At 42.0% G+C, this 19,188-nt stretch overlaps 1 protein-coding gene across 6 annotated transcripts in view; it reads right to left on the bottom strand.

Moving 5' to 3' along the window:
- RALGPS2 (Ral GEF with PH domain and SH3 binding motif 2) overlaps positions 1–19,188 on the bottom strand; it is a 281,794-nt gene that overhangs the window by 211,466 nt on the left and 51,140 nt on the right. For 5 of the 6 annotated variants that reach the window (XM_030571857.1, XM_030571855.1, XM_030571854.1 and 2 more), the window contains one exon: positions 9,164–9,271. In XM_030571857.1, coding sequence (XP_030427717.1) covers positions 9,164–9,271 — 108 coding nt within the window. Of the gene's footprint in view, positions 1–4,000; positions 4,053–9,163; positions 9,272–19,188 lie in introns of all 6 variants that reach the window. The other variant, XM_030571858.1, reaches the window with a different exon arrangement.

Below are 19,188 nucleotides of genomic sequence, written 5' to 3'. Positions count from 1 at the left end.
CTTGATAAAGAACCATTTGACTTGCAGAGCTTACAACCTCCTTTGCAACTTTATAATATATATATTTTTACACTGTATTAAAAAAGAACTCTAAAACACAAGCAAAACTGCAGATTTCAAACATTTAAAACTAATTAACTATTTTCCCCCCAAAACCTGACTTGCTTTTTAAGCCTCAATGATATATACAAAACAAGCCAAACTGAAGTGTCTCACTTGAGCTGATTAAGTTAGAGGACAACATTTCAGTTCAGAATATGTGGGAAATGTATTTTATGATGCTTACTTTATGAAAACAACTCAATCAATTTTGCTCAGACTTCCTGAAAAAAATGACTTTTTAAAACCAAGCAAGGAAAGATTCAGCCCAAATGGAATATGAGGAAGTTAAATTCAAAACATGCCTATTAATCCGATTTTGGTAGTGCAGACTCAGAATAAAATTTCTTTCCCAAGTCCTCAGCACTCACAAATCCATGGAAGAAGATTTTAGTGCTTTCTGGCCAACTTCATCTTCTCTTGGTGGCTCAGTTTTTTTGATACTTCAAGAAGAGTTCTGAAATGCTCATCTTGACTTGAATTGATCAAATGAAACAAGTTTACCACAATCATTTTTCTTTATCAAGTTACCAGTATCCTTCAAGAAAAAAAACTGTAAGTGCAATACAACTGTAAATTTGCAATATCTCTTTGCTCTGTCCTCCGGGCAGATCTTTGTGAATAAGTATTTTGACTACTAAAATTAACCATATGGGAAAATTCATTCTTCTATATTCCAGAAAGAGAATATGTCTAGCCATGTTATACATAAATTTAAGAATGTCTCCATACCTTAGAATGAAAAAGAGGAAGGACAGATAAAACAGATTCTAGAAAGATTTCAGAAGACCAACCAACCTACAGCAGAGACAGTCAAAGAGAAATATATTTGGATATGCATTCCAGGTAATAGTTCTAGAATGTGTCAGGGAGAAGCATTACTTTCTATATGACAATGTTGGCTTTCTTGGATCCCGAAAAAATGAAGAATCCTTCAAGACGAATGCTCATACTTCAAGGAATTTATGTAATTTGTGAAGTTAACATCTGAAAAAGCAAACAATTTTGTGGTTAAGGCACTGTACTGGGAGCTGGGAAATCCAGGTTCAATTCCCAACTCTGCCACAGTGTTCTTTATTGGACAAGGCGCGGCAGTACTTCAGTTCCCCATCTATGTAGTGATAATAGTAGTTTAACTCAGATGGGTGTGGAGGAGATAAATTCATTATTATTTCTGAGGTGTTCAAATACTACAGTGATTACCACCACACAGTTTTCCCTGTGTGGGGGGGAGGAGAAGGAGAAAAAATATATAAGAAAAGATTCTCACACAGGCTAAACTAGAAAATTTACAGACAGTAGGAAGAGGACCAACATATTCAGTTTCCTCCTCAAGGATTACCAGGTCCTTCTACAATTTAGAAATTGTTTATTGAGGATTTAGCTGGACTGCTTTAGGGAAAAATGCAAGTAAGAGGGTCCATATCATTCAGTTTAAAAATCTTCCAGAGCTCAGGCTCTGTAGGCATATGATCCTCCTTAAGGATGACTGTAGTGCTGTTAGGACTATATGCTTCTGGGTGTAGAGCTGTTAAACTGCAATCAGTTGCATAGTGTAGGTAGTGTTCTTTTCTTCTATGGCTGAGACATGCCTTGGGTTTAATGGATCGTGTGTACAGGAACTCTGTCCACTTAATGTTTCTCTGTAAAGGTGGCTGAAGATGACTAGATCCTTTTTTACTGTGTGATGAAGGCAGCCCAAAATATCCTACTTGGTCAAATATCTCTATTTCAGACTAGTTCAAATGCTTGCAGGCAAAGCAGATTTATTCCAGAATAGTGAAAAGTAGCATAGCTGCAGATTTTACATAATTTCTGTCCTTGCTGGTAAACCTCTCAGCTGGTGTTGAAGAGAAATTCTGATAATGTGGACCCGGTTTTATGTTCAGAGGTATTTACTGAGTTCATATAATTGTTTTCATCAGTTCTGGCCCTGACTGAACCAGGAGTGTGATAAATCTCAACAGATCTTCTTGAATACAATATCATTCTGCCCTTTTCTCATTAACATCAGTGTGCCCAGTTGAAAATCTTATAGCTATTGCTTCATTATATAGCCTTCCTGTAATAATGTGGGAAGCAGATAGGATAAATGGAAACCCAAATGGAATTGAACAATTAAAAGAAAAGTAGTAAAAGTACTAAGAGAGTCGAGGATGGGCTTCCCTACAGGAATAAAAATAAAAGGTTTGTTTTTTAGGGGTTTTGTTTTTTTGAGTTTATCTGTTTTTATCTTGTATCAGCAAGAATGAGCAGAATAGGATATCAAACAAATAAACTAACACCAGAAGAGAAGTTACATCCAGTTAATGCCTCCACCAGTAAGCAGATATGCCACCTCCTGGTTGCTCAGTTAACAATGTAGAACGTCAGCCATGGAGTACTTCAAGCCTATTCACACAAACATGAACCCTAAAGTAAAGATTTGTCTCATTAGAAAAAAAAAATGAATGCATATTCAAACCTTGTTGGCAAAAAAGGAAAGTCATTTGCTGGACAGTGTAAACTGCATTACAACTGCAGAACAGTCAACCTCAATTTAGAAATTCTAGCAAAAGCTCCATTTAACAAAAATGAACATCTGTCTAGTTTGGAGAATAATTTGAGTAATGGAAAAAGACTGTAATAAGGATTTTTATGCAATGTTAAGATTCTGACTCAATAGGTAACATATTAAAACCTTAATGCAAATTAACGGTTTCTCTTACTAGAGCTGACTTGGTGGCTTTGAAGTGCTGTGAAATATGAAACAGAGCAAATAATATTTTTGTATCTCGCTCTCTAATTGTAATCTAAGTTCTGCAGACTGGTTAAATCGACATACCTCATTGCTGCTCAACATCATCCTCTACTGGCTGAATAGGAGTTAGTCAATGGAGCTCCATTCAGCTAACCTGAATATGTAAGTGTAATGACCATTCATGTTCCAGACCCCAGAATCCAAAACCAAACCATTATTTCCTTCATATAGAGGTACCACAGATTAGGGAAGGCACTGTGGTATTGCATATAGCTGGGCTTGGAATGCCAAACAGTATACTGTATAGGATTGAGAAAAATACAGCACTGAGGGAAATTTTTAAAAAAAAATACCTTGCTGAGAGTTTTTTTTTTAAATTTAAAGAGACTTTTCTAAGGCACTCATCAGCCTAGTATCTGAATTCCTCACAAACAAATGAATTTATCTTCATAACATACCTGTGAAGTGAAGGGTAAATTAATTCCCTGTAGTTCAGATTCTGTAAAGGTATCTTTTGTGCAGAATTTTCAACTCCTGGGTCTTAGCTCAAGGGTAACAGTTCTCCCTGAGCCATTAAGATTTAATGATCCATCACATTCCACCTACTGCTAAATACAGATATTTTCCCCTTCAAATGTTCTAGTTATTTTGATTGCACAGGAAGTGATGCTTCCATGATGACAGCCCACGCAAAACCAACACAATCAAAAATGCCACCAAAAAAAAACAAAAAAGAAAGCTAGGCGTAAGAATGAAGATAATTCTAAAAGAATCTCCAAATACCATGGGCAACTAGGGAGGCCAGTGAGATTCCAGGAATATAATAAAATATTGAGAAGCATAATTATAAGTAATTTACCTTTTTCTAAAGCTATTATCTGAACAATTCTTACTCCTGAAGAGTAAAAAAAAGTCAATAAATCTAATCCTGCAACAATCAACCAAAGTGTTGAAAGGTTTTTTTAATTTTTTTTTTCTAATTCATAAATACAAAGGAGGAGTAAGGTTCTTCTTAAACATCCAACAGTGCACAAAACAGTCAAGTCTACAAGAGACAACAATTTAACAAATAAACTTCCAGTAAAGTAAATAAAGCATCCAAGTGAAAAAAAGAGACATCTGGAAAAATGAAGTGGATGGGAGAGTTTAGTCTCTCCTTACCTTGGAAACAAGCTCTGGAACAGAGAGCCACATACAGGATTCCCTCTTGAGCCTAAATTCAAACAATAATGTTTTGCACATGTGTATTATACAGATATCTCCAATGGAAAACATCTGAAGAGATATTGGCAGCAACCTTTCACAAGATAAATTAACCTTGATATAGCCTCCCCTCTGCCAGTCAGTCAGGCCAAAGCAATAAGAGAGATAGCAGATTCATTTAGATACAGTCCTTTTGGTCACAGTACTGCCCAGCAAACCGGTGTAAAAATACCCTCAAAGTTGGGTTACTCCTGGGGGAATTCTGTGCATCTGTGGACATGCAGAATTCATCTCTCGCATCATTTTTATCTTCCTCACATAAAAAACATTTTGCCTAAGAGGTGCTGGCTGTTCTAGCACCACAGCAGCCTCAGGTGAGAAAAACACAGAACTGCAGCACTTAGGCAAAATGTATTTTATGCAGGAAAATACAAAATTCTATGTCAACTGCCGCAGAATTCTCCCAGGAGTAGAGCTCATCACAGCACCCTGCCTGCAGAGCCAGGTTAGGACAGAGTGGGGCACACAGGGCTGCGGCAGGAGGGAGGTCCCACAGACTTGGATTCAGAATGGCTCGTGGGGGGGGGGGGCAGATTGGAGCATGGGCTCAGGAGCTAGTGGGCTGATAGTGTTGAGCCTGGGGATGGGGACTGCAGAGACCCAAGGAGAATGAGGGGTGTGTGGAGAGGGGTAGACATGCCTGACTGAATAGGAGAGGCTTGGGGTCGGCCCGGGTCTGCATGGGTAGGCTTCCCAACATGCTAACAATTCCCCACCCACCCCCAAAAGAAAAACCTCCCATCCACACCCAACACCCTCTAGGTTTACTCTCAGGCTCCTTCCCTCTTCCTCGGCTCTTCCATTACCCTTGATTCCCCAAACCTTTGCACTGCTTCTGACAGGTGCAGGAAATACAGTTCTGTATTGTAATTTAAATTAATGACACAAAAGTTCTGTATTAATATGCCTTGTAAGTAATCTATGTGTCAAAAAAAAAATTACCAGAACCTTTTTTTTGGTCTATAGTGTCACAGACATACTTGGTGACAGATATTTTGAAATAATTTACCAAAATAATAGAGTAACGTGTAGAGTCTCTATTTATCCAAGTGCATATGAAAGCTCGGAAAGAATACTGGCAGAGCAACTGACTGTTTGAGGGAAGTTAGTTACCGCTTTGGGCTGAAACACAGGATGTGATGAAGGATCATTCTGTGTTTGTGGAAAACTGAATGGTGAATCTACCATTAAAGCCTGCAGTTCCCTTACTCTTCTGGGAAAATATACTGCTATGATGAATACTGTTTAATAGATTAAGAGGGAGCACTCACTCATAGGTTCAAAGGTTGGTTTTATGAATTGAGTGAGGACTATCAGAGGTTCTCACAACAAACTTTTTTGGTGGCCTCAGAGTGTGGCCACCAACTCTTGCGGGTGGCTGCTCTGACAATTTTTCCTAAAATATTATTTTATTAACTTTAGGAAAAACAAATATGCATATATGCATATCCAAATCATTATAATTTATTTATGTAGGATTTTCTTTTTTTGAAGATAATAATAAAAGTGTACTGCTGTCTCTCTATTTTCTTTAGTTCCAGTAAAGAATAAACACAAATAAGGTGCTTTGCACATTTTTGTCTTTTTTATTGTTTCTTTTGCTTTTTTGGTTGTTTTGTTTCTTAAGACTTGCTAGCTTACTAAAATCTGCTGTGAAATGTTATATTAACAAACTTACAAATATCTGTTTTCACAGCAGACTTACTTAGCCCTGAGAAGCCCAGGGACAAATTAAGCCTTGAATGAAGAGATAGGTACGGAGGGCGTGTGCGCCAGAGATGATGGGGCACTGGGGGAGGTAGTGGGGGCCAAGAGTGATGGGGGGTGAGGCTCAGGGCCAGAGCCACCACCACGCAGCCGGAGAACAGAGCCAGAAGCCCCATGGCTGGAACCTGCCACCCACCGTCCCAGGCCTAGAGCCTGACTTCACCACTCCCAGGAAGGCGGAGAACTGACTGGCTGCCTGCTCCTCCAGATTGTGTCTCTCCAGAGGGAAAATGCTATCCCACACCAATACCAAGATTTCGAAGAGGGTTTGGAGGTATCATGCACACAGTTTCACAGACCATAAGATGATATCCACAGGAAATCTGACATCCCTGCGTATCCTATTAGGCTACAAGACTGAAAATACAATAAAAAAATTGCCATTCCTACTGGACATAGTTCTACTATGGTTTGAAGCAATTAAAGTCAATACTTCCTTCTTCAAAACCATATCCGAAAGACAGGTACGAAGCATTAAAAACCACATCAGACTGTCAGTGAGACTGATAAAAGATCCTCCCAATGCTCAGAACACCAAGTAGCCTCAATATGTTAAGAAACCTGAAATCCCCAAAACCAATATACTGGACCACCCCAAGTCACACACTGGAAAAAAATACTGTGCCTCACTACCAAGGCAGACATTGAAGTCTCAGCAACCAAACCACACCACACCACATCACATCTAAATAGGGTCTGGTATATCAAAGCAGAAACTGACATGTCAGGGTAGGAACCAGAGCACTATGAAAAAGCACCACAACCTCCTCGCTCAAAAAGAAGTACTGAAGCACTGCAGAGTATGTTGGAGAATTCAAGGCAATGTTCTCAAAAGGAATTTAGGCATTTGCCCTAGACAGATAGACCTCAGTTCCTTAGCGTAAGACTGGAAAAGTACAGATAAGTGTTATAAAGATACATGAGCAACTCCAGAAGAACTGAAGAAATACAGATGCACAGTCTAACAGGGAGTTCCTGCATCAATTATAGATCAAGAAGGAACTAACTGAAGCATTCGGAGAAAAGGCTATTATAAAAAGAGGACAGCCAGCTTACATTCTACACCAGTGATTTTCAAACTGCAGGTCACGACCCAGTACTGGTTGGCAGAATGTTAGGCACTGGGTCATAAAGGCTCTGGTCAGCACTGCCGACTGGGCCATTAGAAGTCCCGTCAGCGGTGCTGCCCGGCTAAGGCAGGCTAGTCCCTACTTGTTCTGACACCGTGCTGCAGCCCAGTAGTGGCTAGCAGCAGATCCAGCTCCTAGGTACGGGGGCTCCACACTCCCATTGGCCATGAACCAGCCAATGGGAGCTTGGGCGGAGGGGAGGACTGCCTGCAGGCGAGAGCTGCGCAGAGCCACTTGTGCACCTCCACTTAGAATCCGGACCTGCCGCAGGCCACTTCCGAGGAACAGTTTAGTCCACGGTGCCAGGACAGGCAGGAAGCCTGTCTTAGCACCCCCCATGGCACCGCTGACCAAGAGCATCCCGAGATAAACCAGTGCCCCAATCCCCTACCCCAGTCCTCCTCTGCCCCCCTCCCAAAAACTCAGAGCCCCTTCCTGCACCTCAAACTCCTCATCCCTGGCTCCATCCCAGAGCCTGTACTCCCAAGCCCAGAGCCCTGTCCCCCTCCCACACCCTCAACCCCCTGCCACAGACCTGAGCCCCCCCCCCAACCCCTCATACCCATCCCCACCCCTGCATCCCAATCCTCTGCCCCAGCCTGAGGCCCTCCCACACCTCATCCCCAGCTCCGTTGGGTTGTTGGCATCAATTTTCTTCAACTAGGTCACCAGAAAAAAAGTTTGAAAACCACTGTTCTACACCACTACTGCAGCCCTTAAAGGTTACCAATTCTCATGAACGAAGGGAATTCTACCAGTTTCACACTGAGGAGCTAATACCTGGATCTAATCTTGCTCAAATGATATTATAATTCAAGTATTATAAACCATATTTTACAGATGAGGAACTGAGGCAAAACTAAAAGTGACTTGCCCAAGGGCAACAAAAATGATCAGGCCTATGGAACAGCTTCCATATGAGGAGAGATTAAAAAGACTGGGACTGTTCAATTTAGAAAAGATGGCTAAAGGCAGTTCTACACTACCACTTAAATCACTCAGGCGTGTGAAAAAGACTCCCGGCTGTGCGATGCAACCTAAGCACTGTCTGCACTGGCACTACATCGGCAGGAGACACTCCATCTGTGCCACTGTAGCATGTCTGGTGAAGATGCAGGAGAGCATCTTCACCAGACATGCTACAGTGGCACAGCTGCACCGATGTAGTGCTTCTAGTGCAGACCTGCCGTAAGGGAGGATATAACAAGAGGTCTCTATACCATTCACTTTTAATAGAAAGTTAATAGGGAATGTTATTTACACCTTCACACAAGACAAGAACTAGGGGTCACATGATGAAATTCATAGGCAGCAGGTTTCAAATAAACAAAAGGAAGTACTTCTTCACACAACACACAGTCGACTTGTGCAACTCCTTGTCACAAGATGATGTTACGGCCAAAAATGTAACAGGATTAAAAAAAAAAAGAACTAGATAAGTTCAAGGAGGATAGGTCCATCAATGACTATTAGCCAAGATGGTCAGGGACACAACCTCATGCCCCAGGTGTCCTACACACCTCCAACTGCCAGAAGGTGGGACTGAACCACTCAACACTGCCCCTTTTCTGTTCATTCTCTCCAAAGCAGCTGGCATTGGCCACTGTCAGAAGACAGGAAACTGGTCTATATGGACCATTGATCGGACCCAGTATGGCCATTCTTATGTTCATAACACAACATAGATTTTGAGTCCAACGCAATAAATCATAAAACCACCTTTCTGCAACATACCAGGATACAATCAAGACTAACGAGAAGCTGTCACCCCTGCCCTGCAACTTTGGGTGCTTCACAATGCCTTGCTGAAGGAATTTCAACTTGGGCTGCTCAAAAACAACTTTCCAGCATGCAAGCCACAACCTGAGCGTTTGTGTGTAACTGCAGCCTGCCAGCCATATTTGGATTACTCTCAGGCTCTTATCAGTCTTGGTTATACTGCAGGGTGACCCCAAAACACTCCCCATCTTAGATTTCCCCCCCAGAAACATATGTCCTGTACTGTCCAGCCTGGAGGAAGTCAGCCCCTGTGACCAAAAGAACCACAGAGGGCCTCTTTTTGAAGCCCTGTGGGTGGGAGGTGGGGAGATATAGGGTTGTTAAGAGGGGAAAAGAAACAGCACCAAAAGTATTCCCACAAAAAGATAACTTGCTAATTGCTTACGGCGTATTCTTCTGGTGTAACCTTGAGAACGTCGAATACCACTGCATCAAAGCTTTTCTTCAGTTCAGCAGAACCTTTGTCACTTAAGGATTCAGAGCTGCTACTCTTCTGTCAAAATAAAAAAACAAAAACAAAAACAGATATAGTTCTCTCTTCAAAACAAGAAGAAAAATGTTTATTTCAAGTGTCTTTGTTGCAAGAAACATTTCTATATTGCAAATTACCCTTGTGCATGTAGCAGATTAGCATATGTAGCATATTAGGGCCTGACCAAAACCCCACTGAAACCAGAGAACCTCAGCTGACTTCAGTGGGCTCTAGATAATGCTCATAATGCACAACATTTACACAGAGAGAATTGGCATTTAATCTTGCTTGCTCAAGGCAAAAAATGATTTCTACTAGTCTTAGATTTAAAAAAAATCAATCACTGCAAAGGGCAAACAGATACAAAGATTGGTCAGAAAAGCTAACATTGAAATAAAATGGTAGTTGCGGGTAAGTACTGAGATGACATTATGTCAGCTATCCCATCTCCTTTCTTAAGCACTAAAATCACTGCAATTACAAAATAAATTTGATTTTTGTTTAGACCTTTTGTATTGATTAGGTTAGCAGACAACATGAAAGTAATAATAAGTCTATAAATCAGTTTCTCTCTTAAATTTGAAAGGATACCAGAACTCCAAAAATTACTTACAATCAAGATTCTTGATATCAGATATGCAAACTATCTTAGTGGATGGAAACTGAAATGTTGCTCTCCTTCTCCTTCCCCAGCCCTCCCATTCCTTTATCTTTCTAGTTTTCTGCCTTTTTCTCCCATTCTCTCTTGATTTTTTTTTTAAGGGGGGGGAATGTCAGTAAAATATATAAAAAGATATAGACTGTATTCAAGTGTCCTTGCTAAATGCAGCTATATTTCATAAGATATATTTGATATTTTACACAATCTTGGATACAATATGTCTACATTATATAGAGAGCAAATTGTGGGATCTGAGGGGGAAGCTGGGTTCTTCCCGTCTCAGGAATTATCACCAATAATGGTTCTGTCAGCCCAACTTCACTGTTTTCAAATTATACTTTTAGTAACCAATTCAGCAATAACTGTCCCAGCAGCTGCATAAGCACTAGTGCAAACTACATTTGGATGTTCTCAACATGTTTCCATGAAAATCAGAGCAAGCAGAATTTGTTACTGTTAAGATCAGTTATATAACCTAACTTCTAATTTTCCACATATAGATGGGTACTAGGACATTTAGAAATGGAGTGAACTAACCCAGCTGAAATTTTAAATAATAGAGTCCTCTCCGTTTTTTAAATTTATTTTAAAGAGCTGTTGGAGCAGAAAAGCACTATTATGACTGTAATGGTATAATCTCTTTTCAACATATGCATCAGGAAAACCACACAGACTTGCATCTTCAGCAACCTGCACGATGTGCTTCAGCAACATTTAATGTTAAAAAAGTTAATGTTAAAGAACAAAGATTTTTTCCAATTGTCTAAAAATAGAAACTGGCTTCCAATCACCAACGTTCGGTTCCTGTAATACTAATGTCAAAAGATATTTTCAACAATATGATGCAAAATAATGTACAAGTTAATTCCATATCCAAGTGTCCACCTTATATATTAAAATACACTTTGTAACATGTGAACACTCAGATTACTGTGCTGAGTAAAATGACAGCAACGCTCTCTTCTTAAAAGCCCTTTTTATTGGTTTACCAGCACACAGAAATGACTGCTTCACTGAAGTAGCCTGGAATGATCAGCCACTTTTGATACAACTCAAATTATTCAGAAGAAAAAAAAAGTAACTGAACAAGCAAAATAGCAGCTACAAAATATCACACTGATACAGACTGCCACTGTACTTAAAACTTAAAAATCCTTGTGTAATTAAACCCAATGGTATCTCAGCCTAACAGAGAGGCAGCCATGTTATAAACAATCAGGCTTTATGGTGGCATTCTCTAAAGGGTTATTTAATTCCGAAATATATGACTAAGATTAATTATGCAAACCTGAACTATTGGCCTGCAACTAAACAAATTGAGCCTGCCTTGGTATCCAGTTTCCAAATACATCACAGCACATTTAGACTGCTTTCTAAGAGAGCAATATCTCAATTACTGGAGATATTTGACCTGATCTTTACTGTCTTGCACCTTGTGTAGTCGTTTACTCAGCATCCGCTGCTGGCCTGGGGGACAGGACCCCAGGTGGCAGGAGCCGGTAGTGGAAACCCCAGCGCGGGGGCGGTCAGCCTGTCGCCACTCTGGGGTTCTGGCTGCTTTGGCCTCATGCCAGCTGGGGTTCCCGCAGCCCCACTCACCTCGCTGCCACTTGGAGTTCCAGCACAGGCCCCCTGCCAGACAGAATCCAGGCTTCCAGCCCTAAAAGCCGTCAGCACCACTCACCTCAGCTGCCGATCTGGGGTTCCAGCCGCTGACCTCCTGCTAGCCGGTTATCAACTTATAACTCAGAAGCCTGTGTGCAGCTTAAAGTATCTAAATAGGCGCCACAAGACATTGGAAAACTAAGCAAGAAAAAGCAAGAAAAAGCAAGGGCAAGGATCACACTAAACTAATAAGATCTGCATTTTAATTTAATTTTAAATAAAGCTTCTGAAACATTTTGGAAACCTTGTTTACTTTACATATAATAGTGGTTTGGTTATATATTATAGACTTAGAGACCTTCTAAAAAACGTTCAAATGTATTACCGGCACGTGAAGCCTTAAATTAGAGTGTATACATGAAGACTCGGCACACACTGTTGAAAGGCTGCCGACCCCTGTGTTAAGAGACTGATGCATAAAATCTCCTTCAACAGAAACTTTCAAAGAAATTGCCTTTGTAAAATAGCCACTATCATACATTTGCAATGAGAGTGAAGCCAACCAAGCTTCCTCAGGGAAGATGATGGAGCTTTATGTTGTCAGGGGGCAGACACTCGGGACTTTACTCTACACTAGATACTTCCCTCCCAACACCCATTGCTATGTGGATGCCATTAAATGATATAGAAATGTTCATACTGGCATAGCTTATTCCAGTTCAGGGAGCAAAATAACCTATACTAGTATAAAGTGCACCCATGCTAGGATTTGCACCAGTATAACTATATTAGTAAAAATCGCCTCTTAGCCAACACAGGTTTACAGCAGCAAAGAGTCCTGTGGCACCTTATAGACTAACCGACATATTGGAGCATGAGCTTTCATGGGTGAATACCCACTTCATCGGATGCATGTAGTGGAAATTTCCAGGGGCAGGTATATATATGCAAGCAAGAAGCAGGCTAGAGACAACGAGATTAGTTCAATCACGGAGGATGAGGCACTCTTCTAGCAGTTGAGGTGTGAAAACCAAGGGAGGAGAAACTGCTTTTGTAGTTGGCTAGCCATTCACAATCTTCGTTTAATCCTGAGCTGATGGTGTCAAATTTGCAGATGAACTGAAGCTCAGCAGTTTCACTTTGAAGTCTGGTCCTGAAGTTATTTTGCTGCGGGATGGCTACCTTTAAAAGGTTTACAGATAACTTATAGTGTAGACCAGGCCTTAGGTATCTGTTCACTGAACAGTGGTACTTTCTCAAAATGACCACTGAGGGCAGCTGAGGCTTCAGTCCAATACAGAACAGAGGGAGATGGCAGCCATTTTGAAAGGGGCAGCTTTTTGTGGAACACGCTACAAAAGAAATTTGTTCTTCTCTACTGAAGAAGAAACTTTCAGTTATGACTAACACAGTGGGGAAAAAAGCCCATGCACAAGATTTCAGTAAATTTTAACTATGACACATTTGAAGAGCCTATTATTCCATTACTGAGATCATGAAAGAACAAAAGATCAGACAATGAGTGCTAAGTATTTCAAATATCGTAATTTAATTTTTACACAATACTAATTTTAACTCAGACTAATGCATTTGCTTGTAAAATTCTCAGAAAATTCATTCTATACTTCCGGGGTAGTCAACTGGCATACTTCGGGCCAAATTCAAACGAGACGCCATTTTTGAACAGATCCTGAAATCTTATTTACTCATCATTATTGTTGGGGGAGGGGGGTATTATTTTCTCTGGAGTCTGGACTTTGACTTCACCTTGTCCAAGAAATCTGGACCTTGACAAAAAACAAATTGACTACCCCCTGCTATACTCAAACAGTAATTTTGGGGAGGATACAATGTATTTTTCATACACAACTATGAAGATGAATCCCTGCTTTATGTGTAAAACTCAGCTCAGCCTTAACTATTGGAGGCACAACTAGTATCCCATAATTATCTGGCAACGTCAAAGTGTGCTAGGCATTTCACAGAAGAAACAGTAACATGGGCACTCTGACAACACTGCAGCCTAAATTTAAATGTGACATAAGAAGCGTGACAAACTGAAGGGGAGTCACTGGGTGAAGCACAGTCTGTAATCCATTAACACACAGCTGCTTTTCGCACCACTCTTCCTTTCCTTCCCTCCCTATGACTGGAAGGGTATTAATTGATCACTCCAGTTTGAACAGTCCCTTGAAACATGTGTTAACTACTTAAGCTAAACAAGCTGTTCAAATATCGTATTTAGCAGAGACACTGAGGGCTTGTCTACTTTACAAAATTAGATCAATTTAAGTTAGATCAATCTCCAGCCACCACAGCAATTAAATCAGGGACTGGTGTCCACACTAGCCTCTTTCTGCTGGTGCTCCACATCCTCACTAAGGCCTGGTCTACACTATGCGTTTAAATCAAATTTAGCAGCGTTAAACCGATTTAACCCTGCACCCGTCCACACAACGAAGCCCTTCAAATCGATATAAAGGGCTCTTTAAACCAGTTTCTGTACTCCTGCCCGAAGAGAAGAGTAGCGCTGAAATCAGTATTGCCATGTCGGATTAGGGTTAGTGCGGCCGCAAATCGACGGTACTGGCCTCCAGGCAGTATCCCACAGTGCACCATTGTGACCACTCTGGAAGCAATCTGAACTCTGATGCACTGGCCAGGTAGACAGGAAAAGCCCGCAAACTTTTGAATTTCATGTCCTGTTTGCCCAACATGGAGCGCTGATCAGCACGGGTGGCGATGTAGTCTCAAATCCAAAAAGAGCTCCAGCATGGACCGTACGGGAGATACTGCATCTGATCGCTGTATGGGGAGACAAATCTGTTCCATCAGAGCTTGGTTACAGAAGACTAAATGACAAAGCATTTGAAAAAAATCTCCAGGCTACGATAGACAGAGGCCACAGCACAGTGCTGTGTGACAAGCGTTAACAGTATCAGAGGGTAGCCGTGTTAGTCTGGATCTGTAAAAGCAGCAAAGAATCCTGTGGCACCTTATAGACTAACAGACGTTTTGGAGCATGAGCTTTCGTGGGTGAATACCCACTTCCTCAGATGCATGTAATGGAAATATCCAGGAAATTAACAGAAAGCCAAAAGAAGCAAATGGACGCTCATGAAGAGAGGGAGGGGGTACTGAGGACTCCAGCTATCCCACAGTCCCCGCAGTCTCCGAAAAGAATTTGCATTCCTGGCAGAGCTCCCAATGCCTGAAGGGTCAAAAACATTTTCCCGGATGTTTCAGGGTATATGTCAACAATTTACACCCTCCCCCCCCCCCCCGAAAGGGGAAAAAAACATTTCTCGCCTTTTTTCAGTGTCACCCTATGTCTACTGCATGCTGCTGGTAGACGGGGTGCTGCAGCACTGAACACCAGCATCCCCTTTCCAGTGGATAGCAGTCATTGTACCATCTGCCATTGTCATCATCAGCCCGTGAGTGCTCCTGGCTGGCCTTGGTGAGGTTGGCCGGGGGCATCTGGGTAAAAATGGGAATGACTCCCGGTCATTCCCAGCAGATGGTACAGAACAGCTGGTAACCATCCTCTTCATAGCAACTGGAGGCTGAGCTCTATCAGCCCCCCCCCCCCTTTCATGTCTAAAGAAAAGATTCTGTACTGCCTGGATTATCATAGCAGCTGGAGGCTGCCTCCCCCTCATTTTATCTAACCAAAAAGTCAGTGTTTCTTATTCCTGCATTCTTTATTACTTTATCACACAAATGGGGGGACACTGCCACGGTAGCCCAGGAGGGTTGGGGGAAGAGGGAAGCAACGGGTGAAGTTGTTGCGGGGTACCCCCCAGAATGGCATGCAGCTCATCATTTCTGCGGGATCTCTGGGACTCTGACACGGAGCGGCTGTGTTTTCTGGTTCTCTAGTACATTTGCCCCATATTCTAGGCAGGACTGACTATTTTTAGACAAAACATAAAGAAGGGAATGACCTGGGGAGTCATTCCCATTTTTGTCCATGTGCCCCCGGCCAACCTCAGCGAGGCCAGCCAGGATCTCCCATGACAGCACCAGACGGTACAGAATGACTGATAATTGTCATCTGATCGCCAATTTACAATGGTATGGCAGACGGTGCAATAGGGATGGTAACCGTCTGCTACCTTGCAAAGGCAAATGAATGCTGCTGTATAGCACTGCAGTACCACGTCTGTCAGCAGCATCCAGTACACATACGGTGACAGTGACAAAAGGCAAAACGGGCCCCATGGTTGCCATGCTATGGTGTCTGCCAGGGCAATCCAGGGGAAAAAGGGCGCAAAATGATTGTCTGCCGTTGCTTTCACGGAGGAAGGATTGAGTGACAACATTTACCCAGAATCACTTGCGACACTGTTTTTGCATTGGGATCTCAACCCAGAATTCCAATTGGCGGGGGAGATGCGAGAACTATGGGATAGCTACCCACAGTGCAATGCTCCGGAAATCGATGCTAGCCTCGGTACATGGACGCACACCGCCGAATTAACGTGCTTAGCGTGGCCGCGTGCACTCGACTTTATATAATCTGTTTTATAAAACTGGTTTATGTAAAATCGGAATAATCCCGTAGTGCAGACATATCCTAGGATTGTTTGCATCGATTATAGTAGGGCTCTGACAACAGTGCAGGGCTCACAGCCAGAGAAAACTGAAATAATAGCAGCTGTGAAACTGACAAGAATGTCAATTTCACAGCTGGTATGCTCCCTGCAGTGAAACTGTGTCCTGCACTGGGCTGTCAGCCCTAGGCTAGGAGGCAGGGGGTGAAGCTCCTGTTGTGAGCCCCATGCTGGACTGACAGCTCGAGCCATCAGCACTGGAGGGGGAGGCAGCTGTAAGCCCTGTGCCTGGTTGACAGCTCGAGCTGTCAGTGTGGGGGCAGAGCTTCAGCTGTCAGCCCCACACAAGGCTGACAGTCAGACAATGTAAGTAACGCAGTGTCCACATGGAGACTATGTTGCCCTAACTACATTGACCGAAACATTATGCCTCTCACAGAGGTGGAGTTAAGTTAATGTAGTGGGCAACTTATATTGGCAAGAGCACCACTGTAGTGTAGACACTAACAGAGTTAGGTCAATGTAAGCTGCCTTACATCAACATAACTATAGTGCAGACTGGGCTAAGTTAGTTTTCCAGATCTGAAGAAGAGCTCGAGGTAAGCTTATCCCTCTCACCAACAGAAATTGGTCCAATAAAAGATATTACCTGAGCCACCTTGATTCTCTATTATCCTGGGACCAACACAGCTACAACAACGCTGCATACAGCAAAACAATGAGTATAGATCTGACAGGGGAAAAGATGTGGATATAGACAAAAGCAAGTTGTCTTAAAACTGTGGTGAACTCAATTTTAGTTTCTTGTTTTGTCTTTTTTAATTCTGACCCACAAACATCCTTTGGTTTTCAGTATATTAACAGAAATGGCAAGCAGTATCCACTTTAAACACCTCTTCTCTCATCTACATTTGTCAGCTTAAAAAAGAAAATTAAAAAAAAAAATATGCAGCATAATCTTAAAGCACATGAAAAAGACAAGGTTACTCACCCTATGCAGTAACTGTGGTTCTTCAAGATGTGTCCCCCTGTGGGTGCTCTACTCTAGATGCGTTGGTGCTCCATGCACCTCAGATTGGAGATTTTAGGTAGCAGTGTGCATTGGGCTCACACATGCAGCCCCTACACCCTACAGCCTTATGCCTTACAATGAGGCTGAATAGAGCCGCATGGGAGAACTGCCCTCAGTTCCTTCTCCGCTGTGGAACCAGTTGTAAAGAACTATGAAGTGGAGGGGAAGAGGGCGAGTAGTGGAAAACCCATAGGGGGACACATCTTGGAAAACCACAATTATTGCACAGGGTGAGTAACCTTCCCTTCTTCGAGTAAGGACTATGGGTACTCCACTGTAACCAACTATTGAGCGGTACTCTCTACAGAGGGAGTCTGGGATCGAAGATAGAACTTTAGAGCTAAATATGGCATCAGAAGCTCAGGCATGAGTGATAGCAGAGTGTTCAGCAAACATATGAACGGATGTCCAAGTCATGGCTCTACATGTTTCTGCAATGGGAAAGTTCTTAAGAAAAGACTATTGAAGAAGAGTGAGTAAATACTCTATGGAAGTTGAAGATCATGAGATTCATAGCAGTAGTAATGCAGCCAGATATCCACCCAGAGAGTCTTTGCTTGAAAATCAGAGATCCCTTAGCTCCCTGCAATGGAGAGAAATAATCTGAGAGATTTCCTATAGGGCTTAGTCCTGTCTAAATCAGGAGGGCATTAGACTTTTATATCAAGTATATGTAACGTATTATCTCCTTTACAAAAACCAGTGTGACTCAGGGAAGAAAACTGGAAGGTGGATAGGTTGACATGTGGAAGTCCGAAGATACCTTGGGCAGGAACTTGGGATATAGTCACTGCGTGACCTTATTTTTAAAGGTGACTGTGAAGGAGGTGGGGAGGTGATGCTATTAGACACCCTACCTCACCCACTCTTTGAGAAGTGCTAATGGCTACTACAAATGGAGATTTCATAAACAGTTGTAAAAGGACCAAGAGTCATTGAATGAGAAACCTAAAAAAATAAGTGAGTAACTTCCGGATGGAAGTCAATCTCTAGTTCTTAGTAGAAGCACATGGAGTGTGTTATTTCTACTCACAACATCCATCTCTGAAGAAGTATATTTATGGAGAACCCTATGATTCATCCTGATCATCCAGGAAGCAACAGACATTTGTCTTGTAACTCTCACATCCTAAGGTCTCCTCAAGATAAAGACAGCGTACTGAATAAGATATAACAAGCCCCTACCCTTAAAACCAAAACCCACTACAAAGGTAGGAGCCCATTTCCCCAGCAAATAGCTCAGCAGCATCAATGTCCTATGGCTTTATCCACATTAAAAGTATCTCGTCTCTTTGTAACTGCTGTTAAATGAGAAAGGGCAGTCAAGTAACCCACCGTAGGATCTGCTGTCTGTGTAACATACTGCCTATAAGCAAAGGACCTAGGAAACAAGAATCTATTTGAAGACTCTGAAAAGCCCAAGGTGGGGGCACGAAGAGGACTGAGACAAGCAACAGAAAGAGAGATGCTCCACCATAAGCAAGACTACAGTGTGTGCTTCAGAGAGGCTCTAACATGCCACCTGAGGCATCCAGGCGGTGACACAAAGTTTTGGTGAAGGCAACTGATATGAGATGCATCATCAACAAAAATGTGCCAAAGCTTACCTATTTACTGAGCTTGAAATTATTTTCAAAAGTTAAGTATAAAATAAAAATTGGAACTGCATAAGAGTTTTCAATAAGATTCCTTTTACACACCAGGCACAGTGCGATAGAATAATCAGACACAACAAGAGCTGAAAAGCTTCTACCACATCCATAGAAACTGTGGAGAGGCACTTATTGCCTGTGGCAAATCCACACAAGCTGAATCATGCTCCTGGCTGGTAAGCATTCTAAAAACTCAGAATTTTGAACTAAATTAAATATAACCATCAAATGTCAGAGACAAAATCCACAGAATAAGACCCTGCTTCACTATGTATCTTTGTAGAAAGAAAAAAAAGTCACTGTTTCAGGGGATGGGGGGCAATGCGGTTTGTAACTCTATACATTTTATGGATTTAAATATCTGACTAACTAATAGGGGACTGTAGGTTTCC

This window comes from Gopherus evgoodei, chromosome 8 (assembly GCF_007399415.2).
Source record: "Gopherus evgoodei ecotype Sinaloan lineage chromosome 8, rGopEvg1_v1.p, whole genome shotgun sequence".
NCBI lineage: Eukaryota > Metazoa > Chordata > Testudines > Testudinidae > Gopherus > Gopherus evgoodei.
This window is presented reverse-complemented; position numbering and strand designations above follow the sequence as displayed.